The 18,685-nt window shown below is 33.6% G+C and overlaps 1 protein-coding gene across 1 annotated transcript; it reads right to left on the reverse strand.

Annotated features, from left to right (window-relative positions):
* Nucleotides 1-638: 638 nt before the first annotated feature.
* On the reverse strand, nt 639-18,356 carry LOC149778412 (guanylate-binding protein 1-like). The gene is made up of 8 exons (XM_089939229.1): nt 18,098-18,356; nt 15,629-15,756; nt 9,868-9,977; nt 8,947-9,380; nt 8,074-8,354; nt 6,398-6,610; nt 6,035-6,137; nt 639-5,518 (listed from the first exon to the last, which is right to left on the reverse strand). Exons 1-8 carry the CDS (start codon nt 18,303-18,305, stop codon nt 5,199-5,201), a joined length of 1,797 nt encoding a protein of 598 aa, XP_089795355.1. The 5' UTR covers nt 18,306-18,356; the 3' UTR covers nt 639-5,198.
* Between the last annotated feature and the right edge of the window lie 329 nt (nt 18,357-18,685).

Consider the following 18,685-nt stretch of genomic DNA (forward strand, 5'->3'; position numbering starts at 1 on the left):
ATACGTTACTTTGTTATATGTTTGTCTGTGCTTTGAAAGAAACATAGTCAGACCAGTGGAGATGGATGGATGGATGAATGGGTGGGTTGGTGGGTGGGTGGGTGGGTTGGTCGGTCGGTGGATAGATGGTTAGATGGACGGACGGACGGACGGACGGACGGATGGATGGATAGATAGATAGATAGATAGATAGATAGATAGATAGATAGATAGATAGATAGCGTACGTATGTATAGTTTCTTTTCTACCCACATCTCATTTTTATTCGATATATATGTTATTCGTACAACTTATAATACTTATATAGTTAACAATGAAATGGCCAACTTTAAACCTATATTCAATAAATGCTGTGTTATACCTAGCTCTTCTGCTGGTTGCTAGCAAACTTGAACACTACTGTCTCCTTTCGGTTGTCACATACAGTAAACACAATTGTAATCAACCTCTGACATTTTCTATCTCTCCACAAATTTGCTGAAAGTAAGATACACTTTCCAATCCTGAATACAATGTAATTTGCAATCTCTGTTTTGTAACCAAAGAGATGCAACCAGAATAAATATATATCTTAATAATGCCTTAACACTCTTAAAATAGAATTCTCTTGGAGTTCGCGCTCCTTGAATATTGTATCTAATGTAGATTCTTAGGAATGTTAGAGATCTTTGTGTTGTCCATACAAAGTCGATTTCCTGGACTTATTATTATATCTCGTATTTTAAAACTGCATCATTCCTTATACCTCATTCCTGGGATATTACTAAACTAGAATACTTTGGTAAACCTTTGCAATTATTTTTATTACGAGAGAAAGAGGCAATATGATTTGAATTAAACACATAATTACCATCTAACGATACACACATAAAATACTAACATACAATCATGCAAGCAACGGCATGCTATAATAATAATAATAATAATAATAATAGTAATAAAGATAATATAACAGATGTTATTGGATAGAGAAACAATGTTTTGTGATGGGAGGGGATTTAAAAATCAACACCTTCCCCAACAAACCTAAGTAAAACATCAAATAAAACATGGAAATATATGTGGCATGTTTGGAATTTACATAAGAAACAATAGGACTGCAAATGGCATATAAGACTCTTCCCACATGTCTTATTAAGCAAAATGGTCATCTTGACCATGACTTTAATTGTGAAATCTCCCTGCATTTTATTATTCAGTAAGGACAATTGCAAATCCATGATAAGTACAACACTGGGTAGTATTGTGTAGATATTGTTTCCCTTTGTTGGATAACAGTGACCTTGACCTCTTATGAACATAGGCGTGAAATTAACCGAACATCGCTTTTGCTACCATCAAAAACAATATATATATATATATATATATATATATATATATATATATATATATATATATATATATATATATATAACTCCTGGTACATGATTGTAGTTTGTAATTATAGATGCAAAGTGTAGTAATTTCCCATTAGGTTTAGCTAGATGTTACCTAACTGGCTAAGGTCTGTTTCAGAAACTTACATAGGATCTATAAATATATCTTTACGCGTGTGTTGACAATTACTAACAATAATATTAATAATAACACTTGTTGACGACTTTGTGTTAGTTTCTCATTTGTTGGTGGGGTTTTGACTGTTCTAGAAGTATTAGGTAATTTCCCATTGGTTGGGTTAGGTCACATGAATAGGCAATTTCGAAATAAATTAAGATCTCTCACGTGTGGTATGTTGCGATATATATTCATAATAGAAGGTTTATATAAAGTGCGAATTGGGCAATTAGATCCATTCCTAATTCGGAGTCATTCTTATTTCTTGTGTTCATGTTGCAGCATACGTGTTTTATGTTGTACTGAGATATTATTTGACATGAAAAAATATTTGTTTTGACTGGTCACTAGAAATAGAAAGTGCCCATTTTTGGACTAAGAAATTATTCTGGAACTTTTGCAAATTATTCATTTTGACAAAGTCACGATTCTTACCGGACCATTACATTTCCGGTCTTGAAATTTATACGCAACTTTTCATTTTGGCTTTCATAGGACTTTATCAGCATTATTTTGGATTCACTTCATAATAGTGTAAGTTCCTCTCACATTTTGATTTATATCTTTGATGATTAAACTATTTGCTAAGATTTACAACAACTCTTGGTTTTGCTTCTTTCTGTTATATAGTTTATGGCCATTGAGTTGTAACACTTTAACATTTGATGAAAGTATATTCAACAGAACTTAAGTTATCACGCAGATCCCACCATACCTTCTCATGATCATCTCGACCTTTGACTTTCGCAAACTCATATAAATATATCTTATATGGGAAACCCATCTGCAAATGTTAGCTTAATGTCATGGAAAACCAAGCTTTTACACGAAAATTATTTCCTATGGACTATCACAATGAACTTGAGATTTAATCTTTTGACACTTAATCAATATGTGTTTTTCTTGTATTAAAGCGGAAATCACTTGCAAAGTTTGGTAAAAAGATGGCAAGCATTACTCAACACGTTAGATGACAAACACTTTAGTTTGGTCCGTAAAAATAACTTTAATATCTGACCGTTTGTCCATCAAATCAATACACATTATTGATCTCCAATAAAGAAACCAACCTGCAAATATTAATGAAGGTAAGCTGAAACCAGTTTACTTTTCTTCGTTAAGTTAAAATCGTATTATTTGGTAGATTGGCCCCATATTTCCTATTGGACAATCCAGTTGCAAATGTATGGATGTTATGTGAAGCCACGCTAATGTCATAACACGAAATTAACGGACGGACAGAGAAACATAATGATAATAGCAGACACTACATATTAGGGAAAGGTATAAGAAAAACATTGTACCAAGAGACACAAAACAAGCAAATATGTGCAAAACCTAATACACAGAACCACATGATTGTTGATATCATTTACTTTGATATGAACCATATATAGTAGCTTGAGTAACAAAAGAAGCAATATGTTGAAAATAACAAGTACCGTCCATACCTTGAATTAGATATATGGATGTCTATTGAATTTTTTCTATCTCTTGGAAAATTGTTTATACCCTTATGAAATTATCATCAGTATTCAGATTCTTGCAAACCTCTAATGAAATTATTGAATAACAATCAAGAATATACAACATTTATATACCTTTCTCTTTTCAGGAATCACATACACTCTTTATTTATATGTATACAAAAGTGGTGATATGTCCATTTAAAGTCATTTGACATATTACGACTCTATGGTCTAAAACAAGTAATAGAAAAGAGCGAAAAACCAGCAAGTTTTGTAGAATTCAACAAATAATTTATTTCCCTAGATACAAAATGTAAATTTAATAAGAATTTACAGTATTGCGAATTAAATCCCAAATAGTATGTACATGTCTATCACCAGTCGAAATGAATAAAGTTCTACTTAAATTCAAGTGGTGTTCGAAATATGATCCAGCAATGAAGGTGTTGATGTGCCTGTAGTCTTGATTGTTCTAATGTAACAGTGGCTTATGGTGTGATGATGTGCTAACAGTCGCCAAATGAATCACAATAATATAATCCAAGATGCCCTTGTCTGAATTCACTATAATTCCAGATTAATGTTTCTATCCAAAAATATTGTTGTGCACTTTGTATTTCAAGAGACAAATAAGTTGAACAAATAATTCCATCAAAATCAAATACTAAACACAGCAATACAAATGATTCTGCTTCTGATGTTATTGCAAGACTGAATAATTTTTTCAAGTAATCAAGGTAATATAAAAAAAACACTGACACAAAATTAGATCCAGTATGTAGATCCAATGATCATTTCTAGAACATTCTAAGTAGTAAAAAATATGTTACTAAAATTATAATAATGCACATGGGAAACATCAGGTACAACAGATTTAATCATGAGAGAATTCCCATATCCTTGACCCAGGCCCAAAATAAACATGTTACCTTTATTGATAATGATTCTAATATTTAACGAACACTCCTAAAAAATAATAACTATTTATTATTTGTTTACAAAAAAAACATCATCAATGTCCTTTGTCAGGTGCACAGTAAACTTGATTTGGACAAGGTCAAATTCAACATGCAATTATACATAACCTATAATTATGAAGGAAAAAACTGACAAATACAAATTAAATATACATAACAGAGCAAACTTTATATTGCAGCACTTGCGTTTGAACAATATGAAACAAGGTTTAAAAAAATTTGAGCTTTTTACTGAATTCATAGATACCTCCCCTTTTATAATTTATATATGGGAAGATGCATTTTATGTGATAAATCATCGTCTCAACTAAATAAATCCCGGTTCACTAGAGTCATAACATGCCCTAGCATGTCACCATAGAATCTGCAATTTGTATCATAATAAAATTGTGATGTATATGTGGTCTTCAATAACATTATTTAAAGATTACCTTTCAGATTTATTGAAATACTACTTGTATGAATTAGCAAAACTAGTAAATCGTATGGTCCCATTTCTTGACAGAGAATTAGCAAAACTAGTAAATCGTACGGTCCCATTTCTTGACAGAGAATTAGCAAAACTAGTAAATTGTATAGTATCGGTCCCATTTCTTGACAGAGAAGTGGCAAAACTAGTGAATAGTATAGCATCGGTCCCATTTCTTGACAGAGAATTAGCAAAACTAGCAAATCGTACGGTCCCATTTCTTGGCAGAGAATAAGCAAAACTAGTAAATCGTACGGTCCCATTTCTTGACAGAGAATTAGCAAAACTAGTAAATTGTATAGTATCGGTCCCATTTCTTGACAGAGAAGTAGCAAACTAGTAAATAGTATAGCATCGGTCCCATTTCTTGACAGAGAAGTAGCAAACTAGTAAATTGTATAGCAAAATATTTACATTGGAAATGTTGACAGATATATTGTGGCCCTTTGCCAACTTTTATTTATAAAATTTACTAGCATTTGTTAAAACATAAATATAATAGTCTCGATTGAAAATATTCTATTATAAACGTAACATGTCTAGCAAACACTTTTGTCATTTGTTCCGCTTGGAAGAATTGAGGACCAACACGATTTGCAACGACTACATTGTGTAGTACTAACCAAGGTCCTATATTAGCGCGTGCGCTAAAACCTAATCAGATATAGACATTTTAATGGATATTTAACGCGTTCCATAATTTTCTATCATTACTGCAGACAGACAGTTTTACTGAATACAGCAACTTATTTTCTTTCTGGCTTTCACATTCATCTGTTGTCGAAGATTCTCAATATCCTGCCTTAACCTGGCAGCTTCTATGTTAAATCCCTCCTTAAGCAGCCGTTCTTGTTCTTTAAGTCGTTCATTTAGAACTGTATTTTGATGGTCCATTAAATGTTTAAGCTCCTGTTGTTGTTTTTTCTCTAGCTGTTTTATATTCTCTTCTCTCTGGAGTTTCTCATCCTCGAATCTTTGTCTCTGGATTTTGGCAAAGCGTTCTGCATCCTCCCTCTGTTTATCTGCTGCGATGGCCTTCTGTCTTTCAACTGTATTAATTTATACAAACAATCATATTAAGTGAAAAGCAGGTTAGTGGGTTTTTTTTAAATTTGTCAATGGGAAGCGATTTGTTTTTATTTTAGATGTTATTTATTTGTAAACATTTTTCTCAGATGGATACTGAAAGTTATTGTTTTATCACCTCTTCATGTTGCCGAGATTAAATTACAAACTTTTAAATTTAATTGTCCACAAAATATGTATGTCATTCAACAAACATGTGACATTAGCCAATATTGCTGAAATAATATATTTGCTCTCCTAAAATTTGCTTTGAAATTTATGTACCAGACATGTAACTTGTTCAGACTGGAATTATAATCATTTGATACAGACTTTAACATAGTATGCTTCATTCAAACTGAACTGATCGTGAAATTAAGCTGGCAATTTTACTTTGATTCTGTGTCGTGAGTGCTCAGTTAACCGTAACTAACGAATTTTATCTTAAATAATAAAAAGAATGTGCATTAAAAAAATGAATTGAGATTTGAAATATTTACTCTCTGCCTCCTTTTCTCTTTTTGTGACTTGTTGGTCTACTTGAAGAATGGTTTGTCCTTCAACCCACTTCCTTTCTAGATACACTAGAAGCGTCTCTTGTTTCTGTAGATAAGAAAACAGAAAGAAAACCTGGTGAAATCTAATTTTTGAATCATCTACGTATTACACATACGTCTAAATTGCAATGGTTTTATAGATCCAAATCATCTATGATTAAATAAATTATGAGATTATGTACATAGCATTGTTTTGCTAGCAAAACAATTTTGTTGCAACACTTCATTTGATCGGAAACTGTCCAATAGCATATATGCATGAGTGTATATTTATAAAGTATGTTAAACAGTCGAAATGTGCAGTACCTTGCAACCAAGACCGTTCAGTTTCTCATATTCATCTTTAATCTTCATTATGTCTTGTTGGTAAATGCTATATCCGCCCGCTCGTGTATACAATTGCTGCTTGATCTTTTCCTCAATAGTCAAATTAAGTTGTGCGATGGCTTGCTTAGATTTTACTTCTGACGCCTGCTCGTTTTCTTTCTTGAAGGTTTCATATTCATTATTGATTTTCTCCTGTACACGACAAAAAAGTAAGTACAATACACGATATTTTCAAAACAACTGTGCAATAAAATGAATTATTAAAACATAATAATATTAAACACGCAGTTATAAGCACAATAATTTTATATATTTAATCAGTCAATTACAAAATAATTCGTATTTTACTTAAAGCTTTCTATTTAGTGTACGAATGTAAGACATTCGATATTTGGAAGGGCAGCATTGATCATTGTGCAAAACATGAACTGAACGAAAGTTGTTCCTTTTTGGCATTTTTTGTCAATAATCTCTTCTTTTTTTAAATTCTACTCAGACCATGAGTTGTTTCCCATAACATTCGTTTGGAATTTGTCTTGCTTATTCATAGAATAAAGTATATGGAGAATAAAGTATTCGTCGTTTTGCTTTATACTGTGGTTAATTATGGATAGAATGAATTCCTTAATCAATTCTCACGGAACGCAATGTCCAAAGCCTAAGTTAATGAACATGTGTCCAAAAGGAGGCCGGTCTTTAACTGAAAATGTACTATCTACAAGACAAAAACGTATGGGATATTTTGCATAACGTATTTTCAGAAGTTTCAAATTTAGTCGAAACAAAGTGTCATTGTAGCTTTGATTTGAACATAAATAAAGCATCAAATGGTTATTTTCTTTCAATATAAAATATTTTATTCATTCTTTGTCAAGGGGTTGGGGGTGGGGAGTGGGAGAATCGTGTTTTGCGGTCAAGTTGATATTTACCAAACACAAGGACCTCCGCAGATTTTGTACCGACAAATCGTTCAATACCAAATTTTTCGCAATGAATATAAATTAAGGGAGCCTTTACATGTAAATATTACATTTTTAAACCAAAATGAAACAAACGCGGTTTGAAATTTATAAAGCTAATGTGTGGACAATTATCGATATCTTCAAATAATATCACTGTGTTCGGATAACTCATACCAGAGAGTGAGGTGACGGTGTGTCAACTGAATCAAAACATATGGATCCTGTGGACGTTTTTCTATACGTCTATTTTTGTAACCTATCATAATAAATGTTTTCTCGTAGAGAAATAAATCACCACTGGTATTTAGGTGCTTTTAAAAATAAGTATTTATATATAACATTGAAATTAGTATAAGTAACCGTTTCCTGCTATTACGTTGAAATGAAACATGTGCGACTTTGTAATATATTTGCAGCTGAATTATAATTTATGTAAAATAGAGCTTAAATCATGATACATTCATACATCAGACTGCTCGTGCAACCAATAACGCAAAGATTGAATTGGCGCCAAATTTTCGTAAAACTTGAATTTCCCTTTAATAAGAAAGAGTGCCTAAAATTCAAACGCGAGTTAGACTAACCTCATTTACCAAGCAAAGTATTATCCTTTCTTAATGCATCTGGCAAATAATTCTTCGGTTTTATTTTCTCCCTGACAGTTTCGGCTTGCATAAGGTACTTAAAACTTACGTTGGCCAGTTTTTGATACTGTTGATCATGGTCATATACAGCTGTTTTTAGAAACAAAGTAATGGCATCCTTCACGCATCTCTGATGGGCATCTGAAAGCTCCTTATCGACAGAAACTGGTAACTGTAGCGTGGCCTTCATTTGTAATGCATAAAATGTCACACTAGCTTCTACAGCCTTAGTGTTTTCAGTATGTGCCATCGTATCCAAGGCGCTCTCTATGCATGGAATTATTCCATTCCTAATCGCCGCAACGTAGGTCTGAGTCAGAGCTGCAAACACTGGACAATGGTTACAAAAAACAAGTCAGTATAAGACAAAAGAGATTACATTGCATCATACATTTATAATTGTCATTTGTTTTCCTTCCCAATAAGGATGACATTCGTCAACCATGAAAGGTCTATGTTCGCTTTTGGTAATAATTAGCGTACCTTCGAATCAGACTTGCAAACTCTGAAGAATAATGGCAAAACATTTGCTTGCTAGTGAGTATAAGATAAAAGAGGCTGCATCCCATTATACATTTCTGATTGACATTGCTCTTCTTCCCCAAAGAACTTGACCTTTGTACATCATGAAGCTTTATACACATGGTGCAATACAACTCATACACTCATCTCATATAATGAACAAAATCAGCAAACTCGTATTGAACTGTTATCAATCAATCTAGAAGTCATTCGAGAAGGTAAAACTATGCAAACCGACTTCTAATGGACCAAACAACTTAGCAGAACAGATAAAATATAACTTTATAACAACATCCAGTGCAATGAAATAGGATCAGAAAGACATACAGAAAAAATAATGAGCACATGTACTCTCGCACAGACACACACTTAAAGGCACATGTAAGAGAAAGACACTCACTTCTTCCATTGACATGCTTGCCGTTGTCCAGCTTTTTCGGAAGACATTCACAAAATATAAACGTTGTAAACCTCTTCAAGTCTTCAACAAATTCTTCTTCCAGGTCTTCATCAGTCAAAGTTTCTAATGTTTTAAGAATTGCTTTCGTTCCCGGCCTTTCAAACGTGAAGCACTTTCGCTTTCTGAAATACTTCCTGATGCAAATGCGCGGTGTATTGTATCTGATATCGAAATCGCTGGTACCTGTGAGGAGATCTAGGCAGCCTTCAAGATACTCGTCACTGGATATATCTTTTCCGTCGGTTTTAAGGTCTAGAGTGAAGTCTCTGAGGGCCAGGATAAAGAGCGGGAAGTAGAGATCAAAGTCTGCAGCACCTCTCTCACTTGATGAGCTCTCTGATATCCTAACATGCTTCGACATCTCCGTGATGAACCTAAAATGCAAGATCCAAAGTGTCTCGTCACCTTCATAAAGACAGTCAAGAATAGAATACTGTCTTGTGTACAATACAGCATTAATTCTGCATCATTTTGTTGGATATTTCGTGAAATCTGCATAACATTTGGATTCTTCTGTGAAATGTCTCAATTAAAAATCACTCTCGGCTTACTTGAAATTCTAAATATCTTTTAGGTGCTAGAGAGACTTATTTTCAATGGATGGAGATAACTAATGACTGCATATAAACAGTTTACGAATTGGATCCTATTACCTCTGAGAAAAATATTCGATTGTATTTGAGAAGCATAGTAGGTTTAAGAATTCATGCACATCAGAGCCAACTTTTGCGCCTGGTTCCATGTGGCACCAGACATTCTTTTTTTGTGAAAATTCTGTATTGTTTATAGAAGAGTCAATCCAATGATATGATGCAATTTGATACAATATGTTTAACAAACTTTATCAATAATAGTAAATACCTCAACTTCTCCAATGTGTCTTGGTCAAATTTTCCCAGAGCATTGTACACAAGCGTACTACTCAGAAGCGTTGCCAAGGTGAAGATCCAATTGTCATGGTTGTTGTCTCCCTGCAATGAAAATAGCACGAAGAATCATGAGAGTTATTGCTAGAAACATACAACATAAGTCATTGGTGGAAAGGTGTTTTGTAATCTTAATATTAAATCTGAGATAAATCAAGAACACGTGAAAATGCAAAAAGCACAGGCGACAGGCAGAATAATTTTTTTAATTAATTTGCTTTACCTGCTCTGCTTAATTGGCATAGTCTGTTTGCTGTCCCTTACCAAACGAAGCGTTAGTGTAATCAATAATATGTCGAAAGAAAATTATAAATATGTGCTACATCTACTATGAACTTCTATGAGCGGCAATTATATTTAAGAGTATCCGGAAAACTAACGTGTTAAACATTTCCAAGCAAAGAGTATTTAACAAGTAATATGCTTGTTATTCGTATATAGTATAGGGACTTTGTTGGTCATTATGTTAGGTTGGAGAAGAGAGTTAATTAACAAGCACTTGACATAATGGCATGAAGTTTAAGCTTGTAACATATTAATAAATTACCTTATGTTCAATCCAAAACACATGTGATAGTTATATTAGTTATTCAACTGCAAATGCAGTTTCTCTGGAGGTGTAATTAAATATAGACTGAATGCTGTGTCTTTTGACGTGTAAATAAACATGGACTTGAATGCAATGGATATCAAGATATACGTGTCATCTACAACACCAATTCCTTTGAAAATGAAATAAGACAAACAAGGACAGACGAGAACAAAATCAATCCATAAAAGTTGAAATGCACATAACGTAAAAATGCTAACAACTGAATACTGAGTCGTACAACATTAGAATGAAACTTTGCGGCAGCAATCAACAACGACGTATGTAGTTAGACGATGCGTTTACAATAAATATCTAAAATCGAATTACTGAATGATACAGTAGCAATACATGAAGTTGTTTGCATCAGACAATTTACTTAGAGTTAATTAAATCTAAGCGTGTTTTCACTGCATCTTTTATTACTAAATAATTGAAGTAAACTCACATTAATTGAATTATACAACAACCAGACGACGATTTGTATGAGTACACTAATTCATACACTGTACGTCAAGACTGGTCTCTCAGCACTTGTCTAACGTATGCAGTGTTATTTTATATCTGTAGCAATACAATTGTGTTTTTGTCGCAAAAGAAATACCTGAACGTCTTGAGATTGTGTAAGGGAGATAAATACAGGGAAGAGCTACAGCGAAACGTTAAAAGATATGATAAAAAAATTCGGAGAAGCAGGAGCAGGCAAAATATTGAAAGGGATGTAAGTATTGATGCGCTGTAGAGCACTATTATAAATAATGATATCGAGGGAACACAAATACACGCGCACAACACGCGCAAGAACTTAAAGGAAGAAATCTTTACGGTGGTGATTTAAATTTCATTCATGAGATCATTCAAAGTAATTGTTTAAAAAAAAAAATACGTGCATGTAAATACAGCACAAATTGATCAGGATAATGCATTTATTGTGTATTAGCATTTCATAAACATTGAACACTGAACCATACATTATTTTATAAAACTTTTACGGTTGTATATGCTTTTATAGAAAATATCGGATACTAAACTTAACCATTTCTGGCAACCCAAGAAGGATGAGATTGTTTGCATCAAACCAAACTTTTAACACATAGTATAAATATAAATAGGCAAATATCATTGTGATATAGACTTGTTAACAATTAACACATCTTAAGCGTAAATCATTACAGAAATGCAATTTTATTGCTCAAGAAAAATAATTTGGTTTTTTTTATTTACTTTTCGGCTGTTGAGGATGAAGGGAAAACTAATTTTAATGACGTAATACTAATATGTCACTATTACCATGCTTATCTTCCGGGATACTAAGCCCCCTCGTCTGAGCTTTTAATTCGAACCAGTCTGTTTACCACAGCGTCTATTTATGCTAGATATTCTTCCCTTATGACTCAGACCGTGATCGCGTTTGGGTTAAACAAAGAGGAAATCTTGCAATAGTAACACGTAAGTATTAGATCATTAAAATTAGTTTACTCTCCGCTCACCCCACCAAAAAGAAGATAGATATGGTTTAAATAGAATGGTCTATAATTATATACTTCAACGTACGGTACGAGTGTCCACTATTGTCAGCAGATGGGGACATGTTCTGTGCTGTAACTATTGGGCCCAAGGAAAAATGCCTTTGCTCTAGTTGCCAAAAAACAGAAGATACAAAGAGGAGAAAGTAGTGCGAGACGGTCAAAACGCGGCGGGCCTAACATCTTCCACTGCGAACGATTACCATAGGCCCACAAAGTAGCAATAGTCTAGATTTCAAGTACCTTAATTTTCGTCAGCAGAAAGATCCGTGCAAGTGGGGGTTTGATAAGATCTCTTGATAGTGAGGTCAACCCGACCGGAAATGACTGATGTCCAGATATAAACGGGGCGATAAATCAGTAAGAGGAGACGCTCCTTTTCCGTTTTTCTCGTTTGTGTCATGGTCAAATAGAATGCTAACGCCCTAATTGGGCAAACAAGTCTGTCCTGATCCTTCACACCACAGATATGACTGAGACTTGTGATCCCTGTAGGGTGTGCGACTATAGAAGAAATAGGTATTGATCCCTTCTTACCTTCCCCACGGTTGACAAAGGAGAGAAACAGACTAATAGTTACCTTTGAGCCGTTCTATAGACAATGCATGAAGTTTGCTCCTTTTTACAGCAGAGGCTTAGAAGAGTAGGAAAGCGTTTTGCAAGATGTGGTTCTTGACAGAAGCTACAACCACCGGTTCATCATAGGTTCATCAGAGATATTGATAAACCTATAACACACATGAGATATTCCATGGACGCATTAATGAACGAGATGCTAGTCTCTGCAGCTCAAAATACTTGAGAAGATCAGAATGATGATGGTCCGAACTAATGGTCGCACCTTTAGAGAACTTGATCGTGTTGGAAAGGGTTGCCCTATAATCCTTAACAGTAGAGACCGAATATTATTGGCTTTTAAACCAAAAAAGAAGAGAGTATGCCACTGTGCTCATAGAGGAACAGCTAGAATTAACGGATCAATTGCAAAAATATTTGCGACTCTGCAAAAGTGTCCTTCTAGTTTTTACTTTCTGTACTTTCATTTTTACGTTGTTGGGCAATTTGCGTACGCGTATTCCTTAGATCAGTCTTTCTCTCTTGGTCCACTTATCTTTTCCTCGCAGCGTTAACCTTTCAGGGACATAATCTTTTCTAACCCTTTAGCTCTTGTGAAATATAAGATCATCATCATCATAATCAATCATCTAACCCAAGATGTCATGGGGACACTACAGATGACTTTACAACTAATATTTCAACATCTTTTCCTGAAAGAAAGGAAAATCAATCAGCAGAGTTCATTCAAGCATAAAGAGAAGAGATAATCACAGTCGTAACAACAATCTGCAACAAGATATGGCAGACAGGAGAATGGCCTACCACATGGAGTCAATCCTTGGTCATCGTGCTCCCCAAGAAAGTAAACCTAAAGTCATACCAAAACTAAAGAACCATCAGTCTGATCAGTCACCCGAGCAATGTCATGCTGAAGATAATTCTCAACACTAAAGCCTCAAGAAGAAAAAAAAATTATTGCTGAAGGGCAGGCAGGCTTGCAAGCAGGAAAGAGCAGTACAGAACAAATCTTCAATCTCAGACTCCTTTGCGAGAACAACCTTCGGCATCAACATAATCTATACCACGTTTATATAGATTTCCAAAAGGTTTTTGATAGGGTATGGCATGCGCCCTTATGGGCAACTATGAGGAAGCACAATATCAGCTCAAATCTGGTGCGGTTTGTTGTGCACCTCTATGACAAAACCACCAGCACTGTCATCATCAATAGCAGCAGAGGAGATTGGTTCCGAAAAACAGTTGGAGTCAGACAGGGATGTATATTGTCACTTTCACTCAAACATTTTCCTTGAAACGATTATGGATGATGCTTTTCATGAGCACGAGGATACTGTCAGCATCGGAGGAAGAACAATCAACAACATTTGCTTCGCAGATGATACTGTTGGCTTAGCAGGAGACGAAAGAAAACTTGCTGACTTGAATGGGTGCCTCGACACAACCTCCACATCATACAATATGGACGGTCATGTCTCAAGATCATCTGGACAGGTAAAAACAATCTTGCAAGACACAGTGCGAGGATGCAGAAGAAGAGACAGACAGAAAAAGAAGTAAGAAGACAACATTAAGGAGTAGACAGACATGGGATTTGGAGATTTCCAAATGGGAGTAAAGAAATAAAAGGTACTTTTATGCAAATATACTCATGGTTTTATTCATGCAAAGGGATGTTAACCTTTATTTAGCCAGTAAATTTGATTTTTTTAAAAAGGTATCTCCCATATGTCGCATAATATATATCATAATAATGTAGCGTCAATAAATTATAATGGAATGTTTAATTTAATTATAGTGGAATATTAAACTTAATTATATTATGTTCAGCATATTAGCGCCCTAAAACTTAAACGAATTACTCGTGGGCAAAAGTCAATTTTCTGAAGTTACTGGATTAGATATTGTGTACACTAAATAAAATCGTGCTATTTGCAGCAGATAAGCGTTCAACTACGTTATGTTTATATTAACGCTGATTTAAGCAGGTATCTGCGAAGGCCCCTTATATTTTATTCATCCATGGATTTATATTGACAGAGATCTTGTCGAATCGTAGTGTCATGGGTTTCTTTCTCCTTACATCTTTTTGTTCAAGACAGGTTTATTCAAACTTTCTATAGCAAGATAGATAGAATACAAAAATGATTGCATAGCCTAGTTTACAATGTATAGACCGCATAACCTAATTTGCGATTCCTATATCGTATAGCCTAATTTACAATGCCTAGAGCATAACCTAATAGCAATGCCTAGAACGCATAACCTTAACTTGCAGTGCCTAGAGCATAACCTGATTTGCAATGCATGGAGCATAACCTGATTTGCAATGCCTAGAGCATGACCTTATTTGCAATGCCTAGAGCATAACCTGGTTTACAATGCCTCGAGCATAACCTAATTTGCAATGCCTAGAGCATAACCTAATTTGCAATGCCTAGAACATAACCTAATTTGCAATGCCTCGAGCATAGCCTAATTTGCAATGCCTAGAACATAACCTAATTTGCAATTCCTAGAGCATAGCCTAATTTGCAACGCCTAGAGCATATCCTGATTTTCAATGCCTACAGCATAACCTGATTTGCAATGCCTAGAGCATAACCTAATTTGCAATGCCTAGAACATAACCTTATTTGCAATGCTTTGAGCATAACCTGATTTGCAACGCCTAGAGCATAGCCTGATTTTCAATGCCTACCTGTATAATGTAGTTTAAGCAAGAATGTTTCCGAGGCATGCCACTTTACGTATTCTGTTTTTGAAGAGCTCAATATGGCGGCCTAGCGTTATAAATCCGGAGTGAAACTTTCATTTATTTATTTATTTATTTATTTATTTATTATTATTATTATTATTATTATTATAAATTTATCTTTCTCTCCCGTTTTGTTAAGTGACCAATATATGCGCAAATAATAACTTATATTGTACGTTTTAAAGAGTGTTTGATTTGATAGATAGACAAATGGGCGCTCTATTCATATCTCGGTATATATTACTACCTTTTTGATGTCTCCGAGACCTTCAGTATCCAGAAGTAGAAGGACCTGATCTTCCTTGACTGGATGTGGTCGACACCATGCCCATATTCCTTTTGTCTTAGACTGGATTGTAGAACCAAGTGGGAACCCTTATAATAATAATAATAATAATAATAACAATAACAATAACAATAATACTGACTTCAAGAAGAAGAAGAAGGTCTACATCATCAGTAAAAGCAGCAATACAGGAGAGATATGCATTAGCACATTGCCTCCTCTCTTCATCCCCTTATTTGGCTGTGAAAAATTTGATGGTCTTAATATAAACAAACGCATAGGTTTTTTCCAATATAGAATGTTGAAAACTTTTCATACAAATATATGAGATTTGGAAAACCAAGTACTCAAATATTGTTGTATATTAAATTATACCGTCATCTTCATATTTTCTAGACTAATACTATACTCTGATATGTCAATACAAAATTCACAAAAAGTTCGTTGGACCATTTTACTCAAATTATAATTCATCTCGCTACATTAATATACTGAACACATTTTCTTGGCAAATTACATTTATAGAGATGATGGGTAAATACTACTGGAATATGTGTTCCATAAATGTTTCATTAATATTTAAGGAGACCGAAAAACTCGGTCTGACAGTGTTCTTTTGTACATATCTCTTGAAAGAATGAAAGGGTAACACCATGAATTTTATGAAGGAAGAGAGAGAGGAAGCTTTATAAATGAAAACCTATAACGTAAGCATCAATAATTTCAACATATATCATAACCAAATATCGTGTAAACATCAGTAATATCAACATATGTGTTAGAATAAAAATACTATCGAGTAAGAATTAATAATATCAACACATATCTTAGCATAAACATCGTTTTATATATATTTATATATATATATATATATATATATATATATATATATATATATATATATATATATATATATATATATATATATATATATATATATATATATATATATATATATGTATATATATATATCGTGTATGCGTCAGTCACGATATCAACATATAAGTTAGTATAACTGTCATGCAAGTATTAATAATATTAACATATATATTTATGTAACTATCGTCCAGGCAGGAATAATATAAATATATATCTCAGTAACACCATCGTGTAAAGATCAATAATATCAACATATATATATATATATATATATATATATATATATATATATATATATATATATATATATATATATATATATATATATATATATATATATATATATAAGTATAAACTTGGTGTAAAAAATCAATAATATCAACATATATATAAGTATAAGCATCGTGTAAACATAATATCAATATATATCTTTGTATCATTATTGTGTAACCATCAATAATATCAATATATATCTTATTGCAACTGACGCCGCTGGTGAATGTAATAAAAAGAATTTGACAGCATCCTTTATTTCTTCTTGAATGAAAAATAAATTTAATTATCTGGCAAATTTGTGGGTCCGATAATTCAATTGAAGGTAGTGGTGGGGGCTGGAACTTTTTTTTCTCGAAATTTTCGGACCAAAAATACTTTTAAATTTGTATTCCAACCAATTCTATCCATGGCATGGGTGTGAGGCATCACCTGATTTTCCATCTAAGTGACGACCTGGCAATGTTCCGTGACTACGGAAAGAGATTTAGTTCAGTACACAATAATGCTGATCCATTTATGTTTCCTTATTACACGTTGGATGATACGATTAGATAACTAAGTTCCACCTACTCGACTAGTCTTAATTTGTATTAAAGTATACGTTACCCACACCCCGAAGGACAAAGCCCCCTGACAGAGGTTGGGCAAAAACCATCTAGAACAAAAGCCACTCAGGAGGAGGACAAAAGCCCCCAACCCCCAGTTTACATTTCTTGAAATAAATAATTGTATCATAGTTTTAATTATTTTAATCACTTGCCTCGAATTACCACAATTTTAAAATGGAATCACTGTGAGTGTGAGATACACAGATCGGTTTAATAATTTGTTGTTTTTTTTTTTTGGTTTTTTTATATTTGTGAAAATTTGCCTGTATTGTATGGAAAAATATATAAAATACTTTTATTACAGTGCTTTGCAGTATTTACACAAGATAAACATTGCTTTGTACACTATACAAAATTACTAAAGGGAAATGCAGTTACAATAAATAAATAAATAAATAAAATCTCAGTCAAATACACCAACAGTTCTATAAGAATGGAAATACTGTCAATATCAAATATCATAGGGCTTTTGTCCTACCCTAAGGTGGATTTTTGCCCAAAGGGGCTTTTGTCCTATCCCTGTAAGGTGCTTCTGTCCAAGAGGGCTTTTGTCCTGGAATCGTACTAGATACGACAACTTTCCAAATCCAGCCTTGAAGGGAGACAAAGAAACTCTTTGATGAAAAGCCCGCTCGTGCAGTGAGATTACGGAACGTAAAAGACCTACCTTTACTGACTCCTGCCAGACGGTTGAGAAGATAAGACTTTCCAGTCCTATAGAGCCCAACTATGGAAACAATATTCAGTTGCTTTGGAATCTGGGAGATTTGATTCAGCACATCGTCGATCACCACTAGCTTCCCATCTTTGTCGGAGTCTATTAAACACAGTGGCTCCTTAAACACACGATTTGACTCATATTCCATGACATTCATGACTCATATTCCATGACAGTCATGACTCATATTCCATTACAGTCAAGCTATCCCTCTCTTATGTAAATAGTACTAGAAAGAAATTAAAATAGAAAAACACACCAAAGTACTACATGGATAAATTAACCACATTTATATGTATATGTTGTCTATTAATATAGAATGTCTATTCTAATTTGTATTATTATATGTTGGCATGGTTTATATATGTAGGATGTACATTATAATTTGCATCTTAACTTCTACAAGTACTTCTTTCTTACTATGATATGTTGAATACTGGAATACTGGAATTTTATATCTTCAGTTTCACATATAATTTCATATGCAGATTTTTATATTACGTACATCAATAAATTAAACTGCATCAATCCAGCTCC

Source organism: Sinohyriopsis cumingii, chromosome 17 (assembly GCF_028554795.1).
Source record: "Sinohyriopsis cumingii isolate HCF-2022 chromosome 17, ASM2855479v2, whole genome shotgun sequence".
Classification (NCBI taxonomy): Eukaryota; Metazoa; Mollusca; class Bivalvia; order Unionida; family Unionidae; genus Sinohyriopsis; species Sinohyriopsis cumingii.